The 13561-nt window shown below is 38.1% G+C and overlaps 1 protein-coding gene across 1 annotated transcript in view; it reads left to right on the top strand.

Annotated features, from left to right (window-relative positions):
- RFTN2 (raftlin family member 2) overlaps positions 1 to 13561 on the top strand; it is a 1293449-nt gene that overhangs the window by 603923 nt on the left and 675965 nt on the right. Inside the window, exon 5 of the mRNA XM_044060680.1 lies at positions 4599 to 4802. Coding sequence (XP_043916615.1) covers positions 4599 to 4802 — 204 coding nt within the window. The remainder of the gene's footprint in view (positions 1 to 4598; positions 4803 to 13561) is intronic.

Below are 13561 nucleotides of genomic sequence, written 5' to 3'. Positions count from 1 at the left end.
TTTCTTGATCTGTATACTGTTTTTTATAAATCTGTTGTGTTAATGAACACAAATTTTCATTTGAAGCTTCTGACAGTTTTTCTTGTGGGAGTATTTTTCTTTCCTCTAATTTCTCTCTTAATTGTTTTGTATACCTTGTGTCTGGAAATTCTAGGATTTTTGCATAATAGTAACAGTACATAATTTCTTTCGTATCCTCAATAGTCCACTTTATCGTCTTTATGCCTCTTCTTTGGCCTATCAGTTTTTGTGATTTTTGTGGACTGCTACTTCCTTCTACAACAGGGGGGCCATCCTCCTCCTGGGCCTGGCCCCATTGTAGTAATGTTTCCATATTTTGAGGATTCTACACTGTCATCTTTTTCAGTCCTGGCACCAATGCGCCTACCAGGATTGGGCACTTTTTTTCCTGGGTCTTGTGCACCCAGCTATCTTTTTTACTTTTTGACTTACTTCTGTCCATGATATATGCTGTATAAATACAGTCTGTGTATCAGTGTGAGAGTCTGTGAAAACAGGGTCCACTTTGTGAAGGTAGGCACCAAGACTTGAGGATGAATTCAATTTCAGCACTACTACTCTCCTTTGATTGCTGACTTTTCATCTCTCCATTTGGACCCCTCTCTCCATTCGGACCCGAGTGTCCTCCTTTATGTAATGCAAGATTTTTTGTTCCAGATAGATGTAACACAAGAACTGATCTTTTGATTAATTTGGATAGTGGGTGCAGGGAGGTTATCGATGGCTAAGGCTGTCGATTTTAATTGGATTAGGAATATTTTGATTCTGGATGTGGGGATTGGTTTTAGAATGAAAGCATTATTGCTGATGTCAGTGTGCAGATGGCAAAGAAGAGTTAATATTGCTATTGGTTTTCATGAGTTTCTTAGTGTTAAAATTAGTGGGAGTAGCTCCTGGGGGATGGTTGGAGTTGGTTGCTTGGCTGTAGTAGGGCATAGTAGCTTATTCAGAGACACCCAAAAAAGCTTTAGGGTTGTTTTGGTTAGAGTTTTGGAGTGTAATGTAGTAGTTTTTTTTTTGTACATATCTGTGGTGACTTTACACTTAGTGAGGATTCGGAGTTGCTTGAATGTCTCCTGGCTCTGTTGTGTTATCTGTTTCACTTAGGATTTCTGGGCTTTATGTCTTTTATGGATTCATTCTTTGGTTATTTGTGTTAGCTATGGGACAGGATTTACTTTTACTTTTTTTTTCTTGTGGCGGCCATTCTGTTGAGTATATTGAGAAAGATCTGATTAAATTCAGGTGTTGCATTGTCTAAGGGTAGGTATCTCAATATGCTTCATGTACACAATATTAGGACAAATGTGAATGCTTGTTTATCAAATTTTGTGACATTGCAAACTATGTTAAACTGGTTGTGTTTTGGAATACATAAAGGGTGCCTACAGGCATAAGTTGGTAGAAGGTCACTAAGAGTGTCTGAGAAAGTGGCCAGTAGATGCAATTCTACTAGGATCAGATGTTAGAATCCTGTCTATTATTGATGAGTTATTGTGTGATTTTCTTTTTTTTTGTACACCTGGTAAGGGTAGTAATACGTTATGTGAAGCCATGCACTTTTATTGAGTGTTGAGATGTGTTTATGGTGATTGAATTCTAGTCTATGTTGAAGTCAACTAAAATAATTGTTCCATGTGGAATGTTACTGACTACCCAGGAGAGTACATCTTCAGCTTTAGAGACTTTATTGCCCTTGTGTATACAGCAATGAAGCAGATGCTTTTATTGTTGTTGTTGAGTTTGAGGAAGGAAATAAGTAGTTCAGCATTACTGTACTGAGAAATGGTGTGCTGAGGCCAAGATGAAGTGTCTGAAGGTAAAAAAAACGTCTTCCCACTTCCTTTGTTTGCCTTTCCAATCTGTGTGTAGCATATTGTAACCTGGCAAGAGAATTTCTTCATCTCTGGTTTCTACATTTAGCCAAATTTCACTCATGGAGAGGACGTCTAAGAAGTGGTTAGAAATCCATGCATTTCGGTCTGTGAGTTTATTGTGCCTACTTTTTAGATTAGTAATGAGAATGTGAGCAACTTATATTGTTTCTTGGATTAAAGTCAGGGTGAATGTCTCCACACCAAAATATGTCTCATGGTGTGCAGGGTGAACAAATATATTTGGCTTATGATCGTGTGGGTTGTGGTTCAAACAGTTTCAGATAGGTAACATTGAAATAATCCGTGTAGTATAGGGTAGGGGAATTTATGAGTATGTAGTCATAGGTGCCTTATGTGAATATAAAGGAGAAGGTAAGTAAGAGGAGGCTTGGATGAAAGAGAGTGTGGTAGCATATTATGTATGAGAGACAGTAGTGTGCTAATTGATAGATTAATGAGCACTGTGCAGTTTGAAATAGTTTCTGTAAGAGAATAGAGATGATTTGTATACATTTCGTGAAAAAAATGATATAATGTGTGTGTGTGTGTGTGTGTGTGTGTGTGTGTGTGTGTGTGTGTATACATGTGTGCGTTGCAACAGTTGGGTGTTATGTTGTATATATCTGTATGCTAGTATTTCTAGTGAATGACCTGAATGTGATCAAGGACCTTTTCTTCCTTAACAGGAGGTTATCAATGGATGGTAATTATTTGCAATAGATGAAAAAGTGCTGGTTTAAGTAGTTTGCCAGCAGTGATTAACCAGATGGTGCTATTTTACAACATGTTGACATGAACTGCAAATTAATTAGCATTAGAGTAGTTAATTTTACAGCTGGTTGAGATAAACTTCAAATTAGTTAGCATTAGAGTAACTCACTGTACAGGATTCAGTAGAGGTTCTCACTGAAATCGAACTGGAAGCAGATGTATAACAGCACTGTCAATAACTCAGAGGTGAAGTGGATAACAGAGATAAAAGAAAATAGTGCTAAAATAACTGAAATTGAAAGCATATATAAGGAATTACAGCAAGTTAATCAACTGTGCCATGGAAAAGCAGTGCATAGTCTTTATTAGAATATCACAGTACTAAGCTCTGCAGTAAGTTAACAGATGTATTAATTCACAGTACCACTATAGCATGTGCAGAATTGTCCCTTTTACTCACCACTAGGTGTTGGCACCTACATTCAAGCAACTGCACAATACACACTTTATTAAGTTACTGTATACCTCAGCAGTAAATGCAACTGAAAACAACAGTAAGTGTGGCTTTGGTATCATTGGATAGCAGGTCTATGAATGTAGTTCAGTTCATGCCTGTGAAGTCCAAAGTTTACAAGTCCCACAGATGACTGCCAGAAATGATGAGTGCAGCACATGAGTTTAGTCCTCCTTAGGTGCAAGTAGAAAAGTACATAGAAAGAAAGAGCCACTGTTGATTTTGATGCTTTTGTTGGCTGGAAACAGCCACTTTTGTCTCTGCCTGCCTATACCTGTAAAACATGAGCAGTTTAGCAACAGCTGTTCCAGCGCAAAATATGTTGCAAAAGCAGGCTGACAGTACCTAAGCTTATTCAAATTTGGATTCAGTGTGGAAACCTTACTGTAGTCCTATATGTAACTTAAAGTCAAAAGATTTATTCCAGTTATAAAAGCATAGTACCAGTAATCAGTATGCTTAGATGGTGTGATGCAGTTAAAATTAAAAAGCCAAAGAAACAGAAGTTATTTATGCTGCATGTACTTTCCAGTGATTATAATTGTGTCATTTGACTCTGCTAAAGGAATGCTGAACTAGACCATTTGGTCTTCTGCTTTGTGTGCAGACATGACATAGCATAAAATGGAATAACATGTCAACGTCAGATGCATTAAATTATCTACATACATGCATGCTTACAAGGTGCTGCCTACATATCACTGCATGGAGATGCATGATTGTCATGTGGTATGTGCCACTGATGGTGTTTTATGTTCTTCCCCCTGGCACCTATGTGTTGTATTCGGCTACCTTCTGTGTCATGCCAACCATATGTTGATCAGCACAGCACAAGTCAAGAGCATTTGTGCAGCCTTTTCCAATGCATGCTTAAGCACCCTCCCGTGAGATATCCAGGCAAGTGACCCACCCACTGAGAATGCTAAGCATGCTCTCTTTCTTTCTCTGTCTCTCTCCCTATACCAGAGCATATGTGATAGCAAGTTGGGTCATGCCATTCCTCATATACCACTGTTGATGGCCAGTAGAAGTCATTGTTGATGATTGTTTTGGATAAGGTAAATCATCTGCAGATTACACAAACCACAAAAGTTAAGTGAGTAGCTCTGTGCAACCCCCTCCCACCATTTACAACTCGATGCTATATCACTGTTGCTTCTGGTTATGTACATATGCTTAGGAAAAATACATGACACAAGGCTGCTCATTCACCAGGGATGGGCATCATGGGTAATTCCAGAGTGTCTGCAGGTGCAGCTCCGTATGTAGACATCTGATGGAATAGAGCACACACCCCTCCCTCCGAAACCAACTCGTTCAGGGATAGCTTGTTTAATTTTCAAATTTTAGAATTGCAGTTGTGTATGTTGAAATGGACTATAGATAGAAAAGATTTAGTATTACTAAATTGAAACCATACAGTGTGAACACAGTCTTCCTCACTGAAAAGTGTACATTTGTTTTGCTTCCTGTAGATACTAAATTGTTTGCTGTGTTTAACGTTTTTGAAAATGACTTGGCAAAGTGGAACTACCAAGAAGGAAACATGTCAATGAAAATCACAAGGAAAGGTCAAATAATCAGTACACTGGAAGCTGATTGGTTAGAACTAACAACACATTATTACAAACAAGGATTACTACTCGTTGATTCATTTGTATACTGGGATTCAGTAAAAGGTAAGGAAAAACTTTGTAAAATACTGTCAAGTACAAGGAAATTTTTTTCAGAAGTTTGTTTTGCTGAATAATTAAAAGATCAAATAACCCCAGTAATCTAAAGGGAGATTGTGGTGATTCATTAGTATGCATGTTGGGCTTCTGCCTATTTTGTCAGTACACCGCATTTGTGAATGAGTCTTGCCAGCTGATGGACAGAGATGGACTAAATAAGTGTTGGGTGGCACTGTTTCTCTAGAGTAGGTCGTGGGACAATCTACTGGAGACTGTGTACTACCCCCTTCTGGGGGCATAATGCTTACTTAATAAAGACAGTGGCATTGCAGACATGTTTGAGAAGTGTGCATGGTGGCAGCTTCTGTATATCCCATCATGTCATTTGATGCTTGGTTCCATGGAGAGTCACAAAAGAATAGTGAGGCCAGATGTAGGCTTTCTGTGGCTCTTGTCCACCACTAGGAAGTACATTTGTTTGTTTCATATACTAAGTCCAAGTAATCACTGTATGATATCTGAGGGGACTACAGGAGGTTGTCCCCTGTCTCCACACATTTCCTGAGGATTGTCTAAGATGCATGATATCACTCAAAGACTTAAGTGAAGAGGGACTTGAAAGGGATTCCAAGACATTTACAAGAAGCTAAAGTGATGTTCCATTAGGGAAGAAATACCAAACTGTGCACCAAAGAAATAAAAAAGGATAGTGAAAGGCAGAATCATCTCTGGATTTTTAGCACCTGGGGCTGATCCATATACTGCCACCCCATCTCTTCATTTGTAGAGCAAAAAAAGTCTGTGATCTGGTTGCTATTGCTCTTGAAATACAGGAGCCAGTATGTCAACTAGATCCTGTCACTAAGTCCTAGCCCCACCCTTCCTCAGCTGAGGGGCAATTTAACAACAACAACAACAACAAAATATGTGATCAGGTACCTGGGACTCCTGAAATGCAGGAGCCAATAAGGTTGCATTTCTGTCCCCTGCCCCCAACCCCTCTTTCCTTCCTCAGCTGGAGAAAAAAAAAGAAACAAATCTTTTTTTTTTTTTTTTTTTTTAACAGTAGCAAACTGTTTGCTACCAATGTAGCAAGCAGTTGCTATGGTTTAAACCACACAGATAAGCAGTACAGCATTTGTTTGACATTTAAAAGCCAGTATGCACTGTAGTGTGAACCGGATGGCCAATCATACCCCCTAACACTTTGTACATGAGGTAGGTTCCCGCTTTGCACCACCCTATCTATGCTACTGGTGAAAAGATATGGCTGTATAAGGTGTACCTGTATTCTTTTAAACTGCACTGCTTCTGTTAATGTTTTCCCAAAAGATAAATTCCAAGAATGTCAATTAGAAACTATAAAAAGCACAAGAAAAATCTTTTTTTTTTTTTTTTTTTTTTTTAATAGAGGGGGCACTCTCCCACACCTTTTCTATATACCAACTCCACAGTCACACCACAGTAGAGGAAACTGCAAAAAAACTTCAAAAGTGCACCATTAGCACCCACTAATTAACACACTGCTGTATAATTTTCCAAAACATGAAATTTTCACTGAAGAACACTGATGTAGCACGTTTGAAATGGCAGCACAAAGGAAAGGGTAAACCAGGTACTTTTTAAAGAAATATACGATTATGCATATCAGTCAGGTGTCCATAGCTTCCAGGACATTCCTTGAATGTAGCTCTGTCCCTTCCATGTCTGTGATTTTGTGACAGAAACAAAGCAGGAGGAGGAAAACTATAGTCAATAACAAAAGTCAGACATTACAGGTATAGACTCAGAAAGTATTTGTTAATGCAAAGTTCATCTAACATTTTTTAAGTGATGGTATCATTGCTTAAAATGCCCTTGATTCTGTGCCTTTTCTGTAACTAATTTCAGCTTTGTCCCCAAATCTTTATGCAAAAGGTTTAAAGATATGCTGTTATGCACTTTTTCCTAGCTGCTTTTTGCCCCCTTTGCTTGCCAGTCTTCAAGCCTTCCCAGTGAGACTCAGCCCATTTGATCACCACTACAAGAGAATTACCCCAGTACAATATGGAGGCAAGAGCCACTAGATGAGCTATCATAAAGGCAGCCATGAGGGCTGTTTTTGCCCTGATAATTAGGATGATTGTATGGCCTAACACTACCCCTTGGAAAGGTGGGAAAGCTCCCCTTGTCACTGCAGGGACACATACATAATGCCTTCCCCCTAGGACAGCATGTTCTTATAAAGTCCGTAACGAAGCAGTGGTGTGGTGAGTCAAAATCATTTCCCTTGATGTACGTTGCAGTACTGCCTATCATCTAAGGGATTGTGGTCATATGCATCTTGTTCCTCCCACTTCTAGGATGCACATGCTTATCCTTCGACAGCTCTGTCAAGTGCCCAAGCTCTTAACTGAACTCAGGACACCTGGGCTATAGTCAGGGTTTTGCCTTTTTGTAATACTGGAGCTGGCTATGCTGTTTTGATTTTGCAGTACCTATAATTTTCATTTTAGTGTTGCATGTTGCATGTTAAGATCTTTTTTCTCACTTTAGTTGGACTGTATCAAAAATAATAAGCAAGGTAATGAGGATTTTAATGAAATGAGAACCTATGACTTCAGTGCTGAAGCACAAACACAATAGAAATCCATATTTTGTATTACTGTTTTAAAATGCATAGCAAATTCATAGTCCATTAGATCTGTAGCAATAAAATGTCAAATATAACTTGGCAAGAAAGGAAAATGTGACTCGTTCTGTCTTGCAGTGCAAGACATATTATGTGTAAGAGCCACAAAGGCTTACTGTAAGTTATAACTAACAGTAAACCTTTTATTTAGTCAGGAGAGGTTTACTTGCTGTGTGCCCTAGTTAAGAGTGTGAAATATTATGAGGGAGATCTGTAAATGGTGGTTTTGATTTATACCCAAGTGAATATGTTAGACCAAGAAAAGAGCAAATATGCTTTTTTATTTTTCCCACAAAATGTTTCCATGTCTGTAGGTTACATAACTACCAGAGCCTATTTACCATCATACAAGTCCTCAGGCATCAAACATATTCTAGAACATACCAAGGAGCGCCTGTCTCTTGTAGTGTGATTAAATGTTTTTGATTTGACACTTTTGGAACATATTTTCAGTTTTATCTCATATGAAGTCTGCAGGTCTGCACGATTTCATTTTATTTATTTTATTTGTTGATCAGGTAAACCCACAAGTCACAAATGCCTCTCTGCAAAGGTGATCTGGAAGCTGTCTGGTTAAATGACATGCTTAGAGTCACGTAATATGCAAATGGAGACTGTGGGAATCAAACCCAGTACTACTGGATGAAATTCTCTGTAGTTTGTAGCCTTAATCATCAGCAGTTCAGTCACACACAGCCTAGTTATTGTTTTGTACTAGCAGTGACTAGATTTCCTTTTGCCATGGTATAATATCCTAAACAAATCCCACATGTAGTCAAATCAAATAATACATATTCACAAAGGAAAAAGACAACTTTCCATTACACATGTATTGTACATTTGGTTAACAAACTCCATGTCAGCTCTGCAGCTCAGTCGAAGTCTCTGGGATTAATAAGTAATTAGACACTTTGCACAACCCATCATCGGTGCAAATTCATGCAATGTCAATTAAATCTGTGCTGATCAGCAAAGTCCTATTTTTTTTTGTTTTCTAGAAGTAGTTGAAAGGATTAGTAAACTGCAGTAACACAACAGTTCTTGCTGGTTAACTAAACTGGGAGTAATTAGATATTTTTAGTTAATATTATTTTAGTATATTACTGTCTGTGTACCAGTAGATTTCTACTCTGGTATATTTCTTTTATTATGTGAAAATAATTATGCCATCCCCCTTTTTGGAAAGGTGCCAATATTTGTCTGAGACAGAAAGATTCAGCCCATATAACTTACAAGGTGCATATTGCTATCAATACTGGGCTTTGTATCCTACCATGCCCAATATTGATATTTTAGATGTTGGCAGGGGAGTAAAATGATCAGATGTCATCTTTTCGTTCTGCATCAATCTGTGGATTATCAAATCTGATTAGATCACAGTCTGGCAACTAAGACTTAGGCTCCAAAAATTGAGCTTCTCTCCCATAATGCATTGCCACGCCTAATATCCTCAGATCTTCTCTGTCACTCTTAATGACAGATGCGCCGTCCAGAGCTTTTCAGATATAAAAAACGTTTGGACATTTTTTTGGGCTTTCCACCACACAAGGAAAGAAGCCAGTGATTACCTTTATATTTTATTAAAATTATAGTCCAGTCCAGTAGTAGATCCATAATGTAATCCCACAAAACAGGTAAAATAAGCACACACTGGATCCAGTAAAATCTGGTTAGCAGCAATTACAACGCATAAAATGCAGACTCCTCTAGTGCCACGGCTCTTCAGCCTTTACAGAGTATATCCCGACTTCACATATTCTATCTTTAAATAGCATGATTACAAACAGTAAACCAATCACAGACTTAAATTAATTAAATAAAACATTTCCAATGACATTCTTGATTCATTCCATATGGAATTAAAGTGTTAAAATTCAGAATTAAAGTAGATTCTAACTTCCAAAGTTGTCTTTTAATATCAAAGTCATACATTTGTTGTACTTGCCCCAAAATTGTAGCTTGTAAGCCTTGTATATTTCCACTGTGACATTCTTTAAAATGTGATGCAACAGGATTTTCTTCTTTGACCTTCTTAACATCCCTAACATGTTCCTTCAACTTCTGTTTGAAACTTCTTTTACTTTCCCCTATGTATACCTTACCACAGGGACATTTCAAACCATAAACTACTCCAGTACTGTCACAGGAAAATCTCCCTTTTCATGTAAAATACTTTTCATTAATTTTATCAAATCTTTTTACTACATACTGGCAACAACTCCACTTTCCACAAGGGAAAGTACCTGTTGCACCTACCCCCAAACTCCTATGACTTACAAGCAGCTGAAACTTGCCATGCACCAAGAAATCTCTTATACTTCTACCTTTCGAATAAGAAAACATGGGGTACTCATTTGCTCTTTTATTAAGGAATTTATTTTTTTCTAAAATACCACAATGATATTTTACCAAATTTATTAAAACTTCTGTAAACACTGTATATTTGGTCACATAACATAATTTTTGTTTATCCTGTTGATGCACTCTGCCTTGCATGCTGTACCTGCTTTTAGTATTATTTTGTTGTACTATCCTCCTTTTATTTACTTCCACCACTGTTTCCTTGTAACCTCTAGGTACAAACATGTGTGCTGTTTTTTCTATTTCCTTTTCACACTCTTTTTTATCACTACATATTATTTTTATTCTAAGAAATTCCCCATAGGGGATAGATTTAATAGTAAATATGTAATAAAATAATAATAAAAACAATAATAATATATAGTAGTTTTTTGGGCTTTCCTTCAGGGGTTATTTAGTTCTTTAGCCTTATTCATACCTCTCTTCTCTTCTCCTCTCCTCTGCCTGTATTAGATTAAGTAGGTTAAAAAGTTAGAGTTAAAAAAATCTGTTAGAGATCTGACACTGTCTAAGAAGTCTCATACTTTGTATACAGGCCATTAGGGCTACTATTTTCTGCTTGTTTTTCTAGTTTTAAACTGAAAGGTTGTGTATTTTTTTTTTTTTTTTGGTCAGGGGTCTACCCCTTGTGTTAGCAATGGTTGAGAAACTTTCTGGCTTTAAAAAGTGTGTGGACTGCCTACACAAGTAACCTCCACTGGACTCACACAACAAATGTTTGTACTGTTTAGGGACTGCTCATTTGGACCAGGATTTTCAGACTGTTAAAGAGCTTATTCACAGTCCCTCTCTAGAGCTTCTAGCCCAGCTGTTTCTGGGTCTACTTCAGCAAACATGTCCAAAGAGAAATCCAAAAAGGATAAGGATAACAAAGACAGGAAGGAAGAGAATGAAAAGGCATGTAGGAAAAGACCTACATATGGTGGAGTTTTGGATAAGGAGGCACAGAAGACCCCAAAGGTATTCTGTTTCTTCAGCTCCCCATTCAGATCAAGCATAGAAACAGCACTGGTCCCAATCCCTGGGTTCTTTGGCTCTGCCTTTGGAACTAAACTTGTTTCTATCCTAGTTGGCCCAAAGTCCTACTACAGCTACAATATCAGAACACTATTGGTACCAATTTCCAGTAGTTGCTGTTACTCCAGAACTGGAAATCGGTACCAATAGTGTTCTGATATTGTAGCTGTAGTAGGACTCATGAGAACTGTCAACCCCTCAGATTCAATCTCCCACCTTTAAGTGTCAGGATACAGAGAGGCCAATACACTAACCCTCTAAGCCACCTTCAGTAGTGTCCCCTATGTCCGCCAGGTCCTCCAGAAGCATTAATGAAGTGGATTTGGATGAAGTGATGTGGACCTTTCAGAAGGAATAGATTGACCTGAGGACCCCTCCCTCCATCCTGGGGTTGGAGAGAGATGGCCCCACCACACTCGGTCTGACTGGACCTTCTCCAGTCTGATCCAGTGTTCTTTGATAGGAATCTTGCCCATGGGGTTCCTCCATCTGTGAAGACTACATGGTGGCTTTGGCTCTGTGGATCACCTTGATACATTTGACTCTAACCTTTCTGAGGCTGACTGTGCCCCATAGCCAAGAAGTCATATTGAATGGTTTGAGGTCAGCATCAGCTCTGAGGGTTTCAGAGCCATCTCTGTCCCTTCAGCCATGGATAGCTTAGTGTCAGTCTTGGACTCGAATCAGACAGGGCCAACAGCTGGGGATGGCACCTTTGAGATCTTGGGAGGGTTTTTTTCATGCCCTGGAGTTAGGAAGCCTCATTCAGTCTCAGGTACAGATACAGTTGTATAAATGAAAACAAACCATATTGACATAATTTTAATTGCAAACATTATACATTGCAGACCATATTGGTGTTATACATCACTTATAATCTATCCAGTCATTGTCAGTCAAATATTACATAACTCATTCAAATATTGCCTTCTTTTAAATCTTGTTCCTCCTCTGCATGTATTTTTCCCAAAATTCCCATTTGTCCTATGTAATCTGCTCCTACCTTTTTCTAAAGATCCCAATTCCAGTTGTTTTATCTCCGTTACTATATTCACTACTTCTAGCATAGTTTATTTAGACTTTGATTTCCATTTTCTAGTAATTGCTTTTTTGAAAGCCACCATAATTAGACTCACCAAGGCTTTACTATTTCTAGGCAATTCCGATTCTGTATCATAGCCCAAAAAATAATTTCCTTTGTTACACCAGTTTGCTCACCCAGTATCTCTGACAGAACAGTCTGCAGGGACTCTAAAAGTCTGCCAACTCATTACACTCCCAGAAAATATATTCCCAATTACCTCTTTTTTCCTCATTTCACCTCCAATGCTTGCTGTCTACATGAGGAAAAAATATTTTGGAGTCTACTTGGGGAATAAAAATACCTAGGTAAACACTTCCAGGCAAAGATCTTAAATCTTCTAGACTTTGTTGCATATTTGGGAGACATACATATATCCCCCATTGCTTCTTTGTGAATTGCTTATTCAATCTGTCTTCCCAATCCTTTTTAACCTCCTCTGATTGATTCTTTTAGTTACCATGCAACATTTTGTATGCTGTACTAATTATTGATAGGGAAGACAATCTCTGTCCTGCAATCCATTCTTATTCTTCCATAAACATTTCCATTTGTACTTTTTCTTGATCTCCATATTTCTCAGCTTTATATAGCAGCTTCTGTTCTAGATTCTACTAAAAACTCTACTAGTGCTGGTCTTTTGCTTAGGATCCCCTATTTCTTTCTCTTTGCCTATACTCTGATATCAGTCTTTGATAGGGAAGGCAATCTATATCCTGCAGTCCAAATAAATTCTTGGCCTCTTCACCTTTCCATCTCAAATTATTTTCCCCCAGTACCTTGGTTCTTTTAACAGTTTTCTCCAATAAATGAATGCACCCTCTTGCCTATTGTTTGTATGTCTAATTGCATTCATCCCTATCAGCAGGATATCCTTTCTCCATTCCCGTGTTTGCTTAGTTCTTAAAATACTTTCTGCTATTTTATGAATATAATATTCTGAATGGTTATTGCCATTATCCTTTAGGATCTGCATCCAGAATCTCAGTCTCTCCTTGTTTCTTGAGCCCCCCACCACCTGTTTGCTCCAATACCTTGGTTCTTTAAACAGTTTTCTCTAATAAATTCCAGCCCCCTATTGCCTATTGTCTGTATCTCTAATTGCATTCATCCCTGTCAGCAGAATCTCCATTCTCCATTCACGTGTTGGCTTAGTTCTTAGAATACTTTCTGCGACTTTATGAATGTAATATTCTGAATAGTTATTGCTGTTGTCCTTAAGGGTCTGCATCCCAAATCCCAGTCTCTCCTTGTTTCTTGAGCTTCTCCACTATTTCATTATCATCCACTTCCACTTTGAATTATAGGTTTCTGCTTGTGTTATGTATAAGAAGCCTTAACTGTGTAGCGCTGAAATACCCCTTCAGATTGGGTAATCCCAAACCACCTTGTTCAGTTGGAAGAATCAGTTTATCCCACTTGAATCCTACCGTCCCCCTCCCCCGAGATAAAGTCTTTCAACTCTTTATTAATTGCTGTCCACAACTTCACCTCTGGTTAATAAAAATATGCCTGACCTGTGTATAAAACTAAAAGGGCTAAATATATTTTAGCTGCTTGTATCTTGCTGTCCATATCCCTATAACAGAGCTTCCAATTTCTCAGTTTTTGTATTATCTTTTGTTTAGTCTCTTC

Source organism: Protopterus annectens, chromosome 2.part0 (genome assembly GCF_019279795.1).
Source record: "Protopterus annectens isolate FY-2018-M chromosome 2.part0, PAN1.0, whole genome shotgun sequence".
Classification (NCBI taxonomy): Eukaryota; Metazoa; Chordata; order Ceratodontiformes; family Protopteridae; genus Protopterus; species Protopterus annectens.
Note: the sequence above shows the minus strand (reverse complement) of the source record. Positions and strands in the feature narration are given on the sequence as shown.